This window comes from Sinohyriopsis cumingii, chromosome 1 (genome assembly GCF_028554795.1).
Source record: "Sinohyriopsis cumingii isolate HCF-2022 chromosome 1, ASM2855479v2, whole genome shotgun sequence".
Lineage (NCBI taxonomy): Eukaryota > Metazoa > Mollusca > Bivalvia > Unionida > Unionidae > Sinohyriopsis > Sinohyriopsis cumingii.
This window is the reverse complement of record NC_142961.1, coordinates 78,723,527-78,736,974: the sequence shown is the minus strand read 5'-3', so window position 1 is coordinate 78,736,974 and position 13,448 is coordinate 78,723,527. Positions and strand designations below refer to the sequence as shown.

Below are 13,448 nucleotides of genomic sequence, written 5' to 3'. Positions count from 1 at the left end.
ACCTTTTTGATAGGCAGACTGAATACATTTTTCTTCAAATCACACCTTTTTGATTGGCAGACTGAGTACATTAGTCTTCAAATCACACCTTTTGATTGGCAGACTGAGTACATTAGTCTTCAAATCACACCTTTTTGATAGGCAGACTGAGTACATTAGTCTTCAAATCATACCTTTTTGATAGGCAGACTGAGTACATTAGTCTTCAAATCACACCTTTTTGATAGGCAGACTGAGTACATTAGTCTTCAAATCATACCTTTTTGATAGGCAGACTGAGTACATTAGTCTTCAAATCACACCTTTTGATAGGCAGACTGAGTACATTTTTCTTCAAATCACACCTTTTTGATAGTCAGACTGAATACATTTTTCTTCAAATCACACCTTTTTGATAGGCAGACTGAGTACATTAGTCTTCAAATCACACCTTTTGATAGGCAGACTGAGTACATTTTTCTTCAAATCACACCTTTTTGATTGGCAGACTGAGTACATTAGTCTTCAAATCACACCTTTTGATTGGCAGACTGAGTACATTAGTCTTCAAATCACACCTTTTTGATAGGCAGACTGAGTACATTAGTCTTCAAATCATACCTTTTTGATAGGCAGACTGAGTACATTAGTCTTCAAATCACACCTTTTGATAGGCAGACTGAGTACATTTTTCTTCAAATCACACCTTTTTGATAGTCAGACTGAATACATTTTTCTTCAAATCACACCTTTTTGATAGGCGGACTGAGTACATTAGTCTTCAAATCACACCTTTTTGATAGGCAGACTGAATACAGTTTTCTTCAAATCACAACTTTTTGATAGGCAGACTGAATACATTTTTCTTCAAATCACACCTTTTTGATTGGCAGACTGAGTACATTAGTCTTCAAATCACACCTTTTGATAGGCAGACTGAGTACATTAGTCTTCAAATCACACCTTTTTGATAGGCAGACTGAATACATTTTTCTTCAAATCACACCTTTTTGATTGGCAGACTGAGTACATTAGTCTTCAAATCACACCTTTTGATTGGCAGACTGAGTACATTAGTCTTCAAATCACACGTTTTTGATAGGCAGACTGAGTACATTAGTCTTCAAATCATACCTTTTTGATAGGCAGACTGAGTACATTAGTCTTCAAATCACACCTTTTGATAGGCAGACTGAGTACATTTTTCTTCAAATCACACCTTTTTGATAGTCAGACTGAATACATTTTTCTTCCAATCACACCTTTTTGATAGGCAGACTGAGTACATTAGTCTTCAAATCACACCTTTTTGATAGGCAGACTGAATACATTTTTCTTCAAATCACAACTTTTTGATAGGCAGACTGAATACATTTTTCTTCAAATCACACCTTTTTGATTGGCAGACTGAGTACATTAGTCTTCAAATCACACCTTTTGATAGGCAGACTGAGTACATTAGTCTTCAAATCACACCTTTTGATAGACAGACTGAATACATTTTTCTTCAAATCACACCTTTTTGATTGGCAGACTGAGTACATTAGTCTTCAAATCACACCTTTTGATTGGCAGATTGAGTACATTAGTCTTCAAATCACACCTTTTTGATAGGCAGACTGAGTACATTAGTCTTCAGATCATACCTTTTTGATAGGCAGACTGAGTACATTAGTCTTCAAATCACACCTTTTGATAGGCAGACTGAGTACATTTTTCTTCAAATCACACCTTTTTGATAGTGAGACTGAATACATTTTTCTTCAAATCACACCTTTTTGATAGGCAGACTGAGTACATTAGTCTTCAAATCACACCTTTTTGATAGGCAGACTGAATACATTTTTCTTCAAATCACAAGTTTTTGATAGGCAGACTGAATACATTTTTCTTCAAATCACACCTTTTTGATTGGCAGACTGAGTACATTAGTCTTCAAATCACACCTTTTTGATAGGCAGACTGAATACATTTTTCTTCAAATCACACCTTTTTGATTGGCAGACTGAGTACATTAGTCTTCAAATCACACCTTTTGATTGGCAGACTGAGTACATTAGTCTTCAAATCACACCTTTTTGATAGGCAGACTGAGTACATTAGTCTTCAAATCACACCTTTTTGATAGGCAGACTGAGTACATTAGTCTTCAAATCACACCTTTTGATAGGCAGATAAGTAGAACTTCGATAACTCAGACATGAATTCTCGTCAATACTTTAACTATTATCCGTTAAACATTCATATATTGGAAGCCTCGGTAAACTAAATCTACAAAATCTTCGAACCCAAAAATGTCAGGTTAAGCAGAGTTTTTAATTTCTTAAGTTGTTGTTGTTATAGGGTTTAACGCCATTTTTCAGCACACGATATGTTATACATGGCGGCCAGTATTAATGGTGGAGGAAGAACAAGGGATTTCTCCGGAAAGAACCACCGACCCTCGAGAAGCAACTGGTAAGCGTTCTCACCTACCCACATTGGCCGAATCCGAGACTAGAACCCACACAGAAAGAGTTGAGATGGCAGTTATCCGTAACGGAGAGCGCTTTAGACCACTCGGCCATTCGGGGCCCTTAATTTCTTAAGTTCTGAACATAGTATTCATGGGTCATTCTAGCGTAACATATTAAGCAGAGTTGCACTGCATGCCATTACCTTCCAGCACAAGAGAGAGAGAGAGAGAGAGAGAGAGAGAGAGAAGCAGACAGACAACAAAATTGTTGGTACATTTGAGGCCAAGAGTTCTGATCAGCCCACATGAAATCAGGTGTTTACCATCGTTTAAATATGCACACATAATGACCATTTATGTATAGTACAGAAAAATAATGCACTGAAAAAGTAGAATTCTTGTAAAACAGTATAGTCTGCTGATAACTCCTTTATTTTAACGGTAAAATCAAGAAACCGCTGGGCATTAATGTGAAGAAACCTGCATCCCGTATCCTTGTGGACGTGAATTAGTTGATAAACTTGGGCCATAACATCGCTGTCAACCTTTCATAATATAGCGATATATAGATATACAATAGCAGGTAATGTCAGTAAATGATTACTAAATTAACTGCAAGCAAAGCTAAACTATATAAAAAACGTGTATAAAAAGTAAACTGCTTATTTGTTTAAACTATGCTCAGCGAAAACCTCATGAACGTAGATTTGTATTCATATATATATATATATATATATATATATATATATATATATATATATATATATATATATATATATATATATACTCGTTTGAGAATCTGTCGAACCTTATCTTGTATTCACAAAGAACTGGCACTTGAGAACCTCTGTCGAATGCGTAGGAACTGGCACGATATCAGAATCTATTGACAGGATGTTTATAGGATTTACCTTTATCAGTGCATGGAGTTTTACACATCTCTTCTCGTTAGGAACTTTCCAAATCCTTGCCTTTCTAAAATTATTCACTTGCTATTACGAACTTAATTGTTAAGTGTTCGTTAAAGTTCACATTTCACATTATTTGCCAAACAAAATCAATTATTATATGAGAACACGTCTGATGTTAAATGGGATCGATACCGACGAATAATCAATACGCCTTTTTAGCACAAAACAAATGGGATAATTAATCAGACAACCTGTTTTAATAACGTCGCATCTCGTATGAGTTGTCCATCAACGGATCTCTTTGTATCGAAAAATGATTAGATCTACTGGATTGAAGGCGTGTCAGTATAGCAGTGAGAGTCGTTGAATATGGAGAGAATGGAGTAACGATGTTTTCTGTTTAATAAATCTAACTACTTAAGATTTTGTCTGGAATATATATATATATATATATATATATATATATATATATATATATATATATATATATATATATATATAAGGACCTTTGCTTTGTTATTATCTTATATCTTCCCAAGCTGAGGTCATTTTTCTTTGATCCACAGGAAGTGGCAGAAGCAGTTGGAATCGAGTGCATGCCCACGTTTGTATTCTTCAAAAATGGTCACAAGGTATGACAGGTGTTTGTCTGTTTACCTGTATCTTTTCATCTCACGCATATGTATGTTTCAAACTGAGAATATTTTTTTTGTCTTGCAATAACAGTTACTCCATTCAGAAGAGGTAATTAAAATGTATATTTATAAAGGTGGATATCAGGGATCCTAGTCTTTTATCGATTTATGGATCAGTGTACTGATAGTCTAGACAATATGTGAGTTTGATTTCCCACCGCTCCACGAGCAAAACAGGTAAACACAATTTACAAAATGTCAGCGACAATTATTTTTAACTAAAATTGTCTCCATCAATGGACGTCTATGATTAACGTGTCAATATGAAGCAGATAAATATTTAAGTGATGGTGTGGAGGCTGATACAGACGATACAAGAAAAGGTAGGACAAGGCCATCTTTTTCAAAATAAATTTTCGATTCTGTTGAAGTATAAGTCACAAAGATCGACGTATTATTTTCCCAGAATTATCAGACAATCTACGGAAGTGCATAAGAAATTCTTACCAAAGAATTAGGGATCCACATGGTTTGTGTTCGTTGGATTCCCAGAGTTCTTGGTAAATAAAATAAAAAACAAACAAACAAACACATCGGTTTAAATGTAAATATCTGAGTGACTTTATTGTATATGCACAAAAAAGTAAAAGGCTGTAATTTCTTAATTAAAACAATTTCTTGTGGTGAAACTTGGATGCACTACTTTGAAACCAAGAGAAAGAAACAAAGCACTTTTTGGAAGCACTGACGTTTGGCATCGCCAAGAAAAACTCTTCATTCATTCTAAATCTGCCTCTGAAATTATATGCATTATGTTCTTCAATTCACAAGGATAATTTTGAACCACATGGTATCAAATAACGTAACAGCGAATAGACAGTATTATGTCACAGTAATCAGATATAATTTACGTGACTCTATTCGGATAAGTGTCCAGACCTACAGAGGATAACGCCTCCGCACACATATGCACATTTGTAATGCATACCTTATCCGTTGTTTTCACGTGACGTCACAAAACGTGTGTACTTCCATATCTGCCATTTTGATTCCATATCCACGCAAACCGGCACCTAACAACATTGTTCTTCCCACATAATTATGAAGGCACGTCTCAATTTGTGCGTAAGGATATAATAATACATCACATTCTGTTGTGCAGGTCAACCTCACGAGACCGAATGTGTGCTCGCCCCCCCCCCCCCCCCCATCTAAAACATTGAAATTTCAACCATCTTTGTTATTCTTTCAAAAACAGTGTGTGTGCGTGTTTTTTGTGTTGATTTTTATCGCAGTTTGAATACTTTTTCAGTCATATCGATACGATGTCTGCAATGTGGCAGGTTATAGTGATATCTAGCACTGGGGTTTCATCCCGCAGACATGTAGCATAATGTCCCAACCAGCTACATTATCCTGGCACCAAGCCTACCAGTTCTAACATTAACTCTTAATGCAGAGTGCCTAGCGAGGCAGCTGTTAGTACCAATTTTATAAGTCTTTGGTATGACTCGGCAGGGTTCGAACCCCGGCCCCCTGCATCCGAGGCTGACGCTCTAACCACTAGGCCGCCGGAGCGGTCTCTTTAAAAAAACAAAAGATTCATCAATAAACAGACGCATAAACAAATGGATACACAAATAAGTAGGCCCGGCCCGAGAATGTGCGGAGCCCCAGGCAGCACGCGGAGTTAATTTCCTGAAAGCGCGGAGCCCAAGGCGGTTGCCTCGTTCGCCTTGCCCTAGGGCCGGGCCTACAAAGAAGCAGAAATATGTAATGATTTTCAGTTTTCATGGGCTGAAATCAATCGTGTTGTTATCATTAAAATTGAAAAGCCAATCGTTAATATATAATTTCATATTTCTAATAGCATTTGAAGAATATACGGTTTTGACATTCGGCACAAAGTCATGTTCCGTTAGGGACATGTTTCGTTTTAAGACACTGAAGATAAAACTTCTTTAAACGGTTATCGTTTTCATTTAATATCACCATACGTCCATCATATCCATCACAAATACAATATTTGACCATACTAATTAAAATTTGTCAGCTGTTTTTGGCACAAGCACGTGTTTTCGCGAAAAGTATTTGTACATAAAAGTTCTGGTAAAATACACAAGCAATGAAATTTTAATTCCGTAAGTGATATTGTATCCGGAAGATCATTGTCCAGAAATACTCTTTTAAAATGACAAGCTTACAGACATCATACGAAGTATTTATTTTTAAAAATGCCAATATTTTCTGCTTGTAATTTTTTTTAAACTGCATTGTTACTTGATAGCAATATGCACGATTACGGTTCAACTTCACTATTCTGTGACCGCTCCGGCGGCCTAGTGATTAGAGCGTCCGCCTCGGATGCGGGAGGTCGTGGGTTCGATCCCCGGCCGAGTCATACCAAAGGCTTTAAAAAATGGTACCTACAGCTGCCTCGCTTGGCGCTCAGCATTAAGAGGTTAGTGTTAGGACTGGTCGGCCTGGTGTCAGGATAATGTGACTGGGTGGGACCAGGGGCGTATTAACTATTAAGCAGACTAAGCACGTGCTTAGGGCACCAGGGCAAAAGGGGGCACCACAAAGCTGAGAAAAGGGTGAAAAGAAAAATAACGAATGAAGATTCGTAAAAAAAAAATTGATAAAACTAGTGCAAATTGATCATACTGTTCTGTTTCTTGATCATGGTGCACCCTAGGGTTATCTTCCCAGCTGTACGTGGAAAGGAGAGGGGCACCAAGGTTTGTCAGTGCTTAGGGTACCAGTGAGCCTTAATCCGCCACTGGGTAGGACATCATGCTACATGTCTGCAGAATGATGCCCCAGTACTAGACATCACTATAAAACTGCCACACTGCAGACATCGTAGTGATATGACTGAAAACTTGTTAAAGCTAGGTTAAAAATCCAAATCACACACACACACACACACACATTTCTGTGTTTCGATATAAGTCAGGGAACATCCAGCTTTATTTTTATTTTCATGCTACAGGGGCACTTAATTTCAAACACAATATATGTATCATTTTGATTAAGTGAATGTCCTTATCAACAATTAAATGAGATTATTATCTTGACTATATGTGATGACTCGTGTCCGCAAACGTTTCTTAGGGACTCAAATGGCTGTGCAACGTGCACGCGTTGCATTATGGGTATTTGCGTACACAGTCGTGACGTCTGTGAAAACAACAACTTGCATTGAAACCCTCAATCACCCACCCTACAGCCCGATTTAATTCCTTGTGGTTTCTCGCTTTTTATAAGTTTAAGGATTCGTTACAGGGCAACCATTTCAAAGGCAGAAAATAAGTAAGGAATGCACTCACGATGTCGCGACGAATGCTATCACTTGGCGGGCTATTGCACGTGTTTAGGACATGTTTCACACGATGAGAAAAGTGCAGTACATCGAAAGGACTTGGAGAAAGATTTCTCAAATGCTTGTAAACTGTTAAGTAATATTTCCTTACAGCGTTTGTTATAACACTTTTCGTATAAACCCACGTACCACACGCATGCACACACATAAATATAATAAAATAGTTGAAAGTTTACAGATATATCTAGCTGTTATGAATTATTTGCATTGTTCTGGCAACATAACATACTGCAAGATTTATTTTTTAGAATAATTTGGCGTAATTTTGGTTAATGAAGTGTACGTACAAAAATCTAAATATTTTTTTCCAAACGGTTAAATTCATTCACAATTGTTTGGACCACGATACTCACATACGGGGCATCGCACATACATACATACATGATTCAACTAGAATGTTTTTCTTCTTCCGCAGAACCTTTCATTTCATATTTATCGTTTGGGAGAAATGATTTGCAGTTCCGTGATATATGTATCCAGACTGTGTATTATCAGTGTCTGGAGATGACGTCAAGATAAAACTGATCGTTCATGAATGTCGTTTTCAATTTTGTGTTTAAAACTGCATAGACACACCATATTAATTTTTATCTAGCTGCAAAATGTATGCAGTTGTCATGTTGTGGAACGGCCTGATGGTTGTATTGCTGGACAGGTTTTCCTATGTTTGCAAGCAGACCATGAAATACGCAGGTGTAACTGGAGAGAGAGAGAGAGAGAGAGTATAAATGCCAGTTCTGTAAATATTCGTAATTTTCGTTTATTGCTTACCATCCTATCCAGCTAGTTGATTATTTTACTGCATGAGTTTCTTGTTTACTTTATGTGTTACTAACCTGTAATATTTCATAGAAACAACCTGTGTTGATGGTACGTGGGGGAATAACATTGGTACTTGTACCATGAGAGGACGTGAGTGAAACTGCATGAAATAGAATTGTTGTTGTGTTTCCCATCTTGAAATCAATCCAAATTAAAGATCGATTTTCTTCTTTCAAACTTATAAATGATTAAAGAATACATGTATTAAGAATGAACCAACATGAAATTCTGTAGAAAGTTATGACGCGCCTGCTTGGTTGGTACATAATCCCAAACTTTAGCAAATATAGTAGCAATTGATGAAAGTATACATAAACTTTCTGGAGAATACATACAACAATATTGAAAAACCCGTAATACATCTAAATGCATATAAATATATAAAGAGTTTATAGACAGTAAAAAGGCCACATAAATCTCTTAAAAAGATCATTATCTCATATTTGTATATATTAAATGGAGCATGAAAATACATTAGTGGCACTTCGACCTAGATGTGTTTTCTACCTGTCGGGGATTTAAAATCTGAAAATCTGACAAAAACACATCGAATATCAGGACTATATATTCAAAAGTATCTGTGATCACTATCGCCGACATTTGTCGATAGCTAGTAATATTCGTCAAGGACAACATTCTATATAGCAAAAAATCCATAAAACTGGTCAGCGGTCGCTTGTATTTTCGTACATGCGAAATAGTTCAGTTCCAGGAGTAGTATCACAATTGGCAATTTAAATTTCGGTACCAAATATAGGTCAACGACTTCTGTACCCCATGATTTACTACTTTTAATTTGATCGTCACATGCACTGTATACACGCTGTAATTATTGAAACTCTTTATAAACACATTGGATGCTATTTGTCTGCGTGAATGGCTTTGAGCAGGCGCAAATAGTAGCGCGTTGACAGTATCCATTTGTCGCGGGAAAGTATTTTGCAAAACAAAATCAGCTGAATAATAGTTACTCAATTTTCACTGTCTGCAAATCAATCACCTGTTTGGGGTCACGGTTTAATATCTGTGCACGAAATTGTCGGTGTTTTTTTTATTTCCACCAGCACACTGTCGAACTCAGCCACGCTAATTGTTCTATCCTCATAAGCCATTCGGTAGAGTTCATTAATCGTCTAAGATTACTTTGTGCTTCCATGAGGAATTCCGAATGCAGCTATACTTTTTAAAAAGTCGTCTTCCTCTCCTTCGATTGTTAATATGCTCCTGAATATGCCGATGAAGTTACTTCATTCATCCACGTGTTGTTTCTCGTATCATCTGCATGGTCAACGTAGTCTTTGATAAAAGGAAACGACACATCAGCGTCTCAGATTTCTCCGATTTAATAGATTTCGACCAGGTTATTTTCAACTGCAAACACCTCCCCCCTCAGCTTCGGAACGTTGTATTGAAGTCTACGTTAACATTTAAAGTTTTCCAGTTCGATATTAGAAAGTCACAAGCTCGCACTGGTCGATGTCAGCAACAACTCGACTTGTAAACGCATTCAAGTCGGCTTTTGGTGGTAAACCTGCTCAGATCCACGTCAGCTCCGCGTCGGCTTTTTACCGTCCGCAAATGTTTTCATCCACCGGCTCGGGTTAAACAATAAACAACTTCAATCGGCGGTGCAAGCCCATACCAGTAAAATATAAAATGTGACCGTATTATGTATGCAACCCAATGAGTGCCAGGTCCTGCTGATGAATCTAGGTTAACAATTCATACTTGCGATTTTCGCTGCAAATTCATTTCATATAGAGACACTCCGGAAATGCTTCACTTTTTGCTATTTCGAATATGTCAAGATTGGTTAATGGTGAAGACTTTTGCGAGTCCTACTGGGTAGTCGAAGACTTGTGCCTGAGGGTATTATGCAAGTCGTCCCGGGTAGTCTAAGACATTTTAATTTTGTATGCGTCTGCGAGACCCTATGCATCAACCGACCGCCTCTTTCAGGGACATCCCGGATGCTGTACCGACTAACCCTAACGCAGCTGCTTTTGCAACTGCTGAAGCCGCAGCTTCTAACAATGCTGGAATGGACATGAGTCTTTTGCATTTGCGTCACCTCAGACTTGGATAACTTTAATGTCACCGAGGTGTTATTTTGTTTGGCTGCATTAAGCTGAATGTGTTGTTGTGGGGTCAACCACAAGAAGTCATTTGTAGTTAACTGTGACTGAGAAAGCCTTAATATGACCCCGCAATTGTTTCTTATTGCGCTCTTTGTTTTCGAAGCTGATTTGGGGTTAAGACATACCTTAACCTCGTGATAGGACATTATTTTAAATCATGCTGTTTAATTATTACAACTGCAACAATTACGGGTTTTACACTGGTGCGTCAATTACCCTCTTTAGACCACCTGCGCCTTCCAACACGAACAAAGCATCTTATAAGAGAGATTCGCATGAATGCAGCTGTATATATCGTTGGGGAGCGGTGGGAAGGAGCCGTTTACACGTGCCTGAATGTGCAGGCCAACCACAGACTGTCTGAACAGGCCCAGGTGTCCCAATTAAAAGTAATAAATCGGCTACAACGTCTTGAAGTCTTTTTGAGAAATCTGCAGACCTGTTAATGGTTAAAGCCCTGTTCATGAACGATCAAAGCTTGTGATATGCACTTGCAACATGGTTGCTGTCAAAGTCTTGCAGAATTTCTTCTGATGGTTCCTGATGACAAAGAACCGCACAGGGTAACCGCAAATGAACTTTAGACACTCCTAGATAGCCAGATATTTTTATTCAGCTACTGTCTATATCGCACCCGAGTTTAGTTCGAAATGCTATAAGTACATGGCTTGGTGCGCTAATACCTTGTTGTGTATTTATTTGCCATAACAACTGCCGCACATTGCCCTCATGCAGCTGTTTGGTTTTCTTTTACAGAAAAAAGATTTGTAAACATTTCTAAAAAAACAAAAACAAATATACGACGGAGAAGAATAGCACACGAAGACAATCATGAGCCTCCTTTAAGTTGACCTCGACGTTGTCTGAATCCAAGATTGTAATTTTTGCTGATGCCAATTACAGCGGGAGTTTCAGCATTTCCTACGGCGTTTCTGACGTTTTCAATGATTCATATAATAATCGTCGAAGACATTGTTATTGTTGAAAGATGTGTAATTGGCTTTGGTTCTAACCGCGTTGCTCGAGGCACTGATTGTCATAGTCAGTCTCGATTCGATTGGCTTACTCTAAATCCCAGATGTTTCAACCGATCCACAGCAAAGTGTCTGATGCTCTCGGCGACATGCATTGAAACCTGTTTAGTTATCGGTGCCATGCGCCTGTGGACAACATTGCCAAGATCATTTCCGTAATATGTCATGCTAACGGGACTTCTCGCAGAATAACACTCACTGATATCACACGTCCCGTACATTGTCACCGTATTAAATATCAGGTCGATCTCTTATTTACAAATGTATTATCAAGGTCTCGTCGTGGAGATCTATAATGCGCCCTTCCTGATCCAAAGGAGTAAAACGAGGTTGTGTCAGCCAGGAATATTGTGAAATGGAAGAATACACAGACGCTACAGAAGTAATCGATATCAAATTACCTGGTTCCACGGTTAGTGAAAACCCAAACATTATGTAATCTTGAGTAGCTACGTATGCTGATGCTCTGCTTTCATAAATGCCACTGATGGCGTCACAGTTTAAATGGATCTGAATCGTCGAAGTGATCCTGACAATGTCTGGCGCAATATGGTTTCCGGAACTTTTTTGGTTTGTTTGTTCTCAGGCCAACCAGTAATTATTCTTATTGGTGACTGTGCAATGCAACGTTGCAGGGTTAATCGCGATGCTATTGCTAAGAGTTGGGTCATGTTCTAATATGAAAATTGTAGATTCTTTGTAGGTCTTTAACTAATTCCTTCGTGGAATCTCTTCATTGATTGGGGAAAATCCAACTTCTTGCCAGGTTACGCCATCATCCATCGAAATCACGAACGAATTATTCGAAGGAAGACACTTAACAGTCGTGATCGGATATTAGACTAACTGTAATACACACGCAAGACGCTAGTGCAGTTTCGAGTGTGCGAGATTCTCCTGCGGTGATTGGTGTAGGGAAAGCCACATACAATTCTGTTTTCGTTGATGAGATTGTAATCATCGATGTAACGATCTGGGTCGTATTTACATCGGCACGCTGAATCGCGAAGTATATATAATGTAAGAAGCGGAGTTTCTCAACACGAAGAGCATCAAAATTCATCATCTGCGTCGTAATATACATAGTTGATGTCTTCAGCGAGTTCGTGCATCAACAAATGAAACTTCTGCTGATCAGTGATATCGTTAGTGAGCGTCCACTGACAAATCGATGCGGCCTCATTTATAACTCCTGGTGCTTGAACTGATCTCATGAGTGTTTCCAATATGTCCACAAGTTCATTTGCCTGTTGTCGGTCGATAGACACGGAATCAAAAATAGACAACGTTGCATCTTACTAATACCCTCACCATTACTATGGTAATGTTTATGTTTTAAACCTCAAAGTTAAATCTATTCCTGTGTGTCGGCTAGGTGCCCAGTGCTGATCAAACTTCATCCGAAATGCCCATATGGTTCAAGTTTTATGTGCTTTCTTAGCAGACTTCTTATATTGCTCCTGGACATAACTTTTTCAGTTGCTGAAAATAAAATCACCGACAACTGCAACATCATCCATGTCGGTCTTTCAGTGGCCTTCTTATTAAAATCTTCTAAGCGTTTTAGTAGACTGGGATGGTGGCTGTTTAAGATGGGCAATTCTTTCATGTGTATCCGGAATCTGCTCATACAAGCTTTTGATAGCTTTGGCTGTCTTAATAATCGGACCAGGTTCCTTTTCTGCCCCCTTCATCTTGGCGGCAGTGCCCGGAATTTCTTCGCTTTTTTCGCAGTTTCACCTGTAGATTTAATCAACACTGAGAATGTTTGTTCGAAGCCCTCTGTCAGGTTTTCGTGACCACATTGTTGCGACTGTAACATATCTCCGACACGTTTACGTCCACCTGTGTATTTGTGCAGAAGTTCTAGTTGTTCGCTCGCGGCTTTTATACGTTGGTCAGTAGCCTCTGCAATAACATCTCTGGCGGATTTCGTTACTGTATATGTTTATTACAGTTGTTAAATTTCCGCGTCCAATCCAGCATGATGTTTTCCCTCGATTGAGGTCACAGTTACGGTGAAGACAGTAGCGAGGAAAATATACGAGTCCTAGATGACCTGCAAATTGATTCAAATCAGATCTCCGTT

General features: G+C 38.3%; 2 protein-coding genes across 2 annotated transcripts in view; one reads left to right on the top strand and one right to left on the bottom strand.

The window, feature by feature from the left end:
• The window catches only part of LOC149807181 (uncharacterized), a 70,900-nt gene that overhangs the window by 37,839 nt on the left and 19,613 nt on the right, over positions 1 to 13,448 (top strand). The window contains exon 4 of the mRNA XM_089963244.1: positions 3,912 to 3,977. Within this exon, the coding sequence (XP_089819370.1) occupies positions 3,912 to 3,977 (66 nt within the window). The remainder of the gene's footprint in view (positions 1 to 3,911; positions 3,978 to 13,448) is intronic.
• Positions 1 to 13,448, bottom strand: part of LOC149807182 (GDP-fucose protein O-fucosyltransferase 1-like) — a 151,214-nt gene that overhangs the window by 133,953 nt on the left and 3,813 nt on the right. The window lies entirely within an intron of this gene.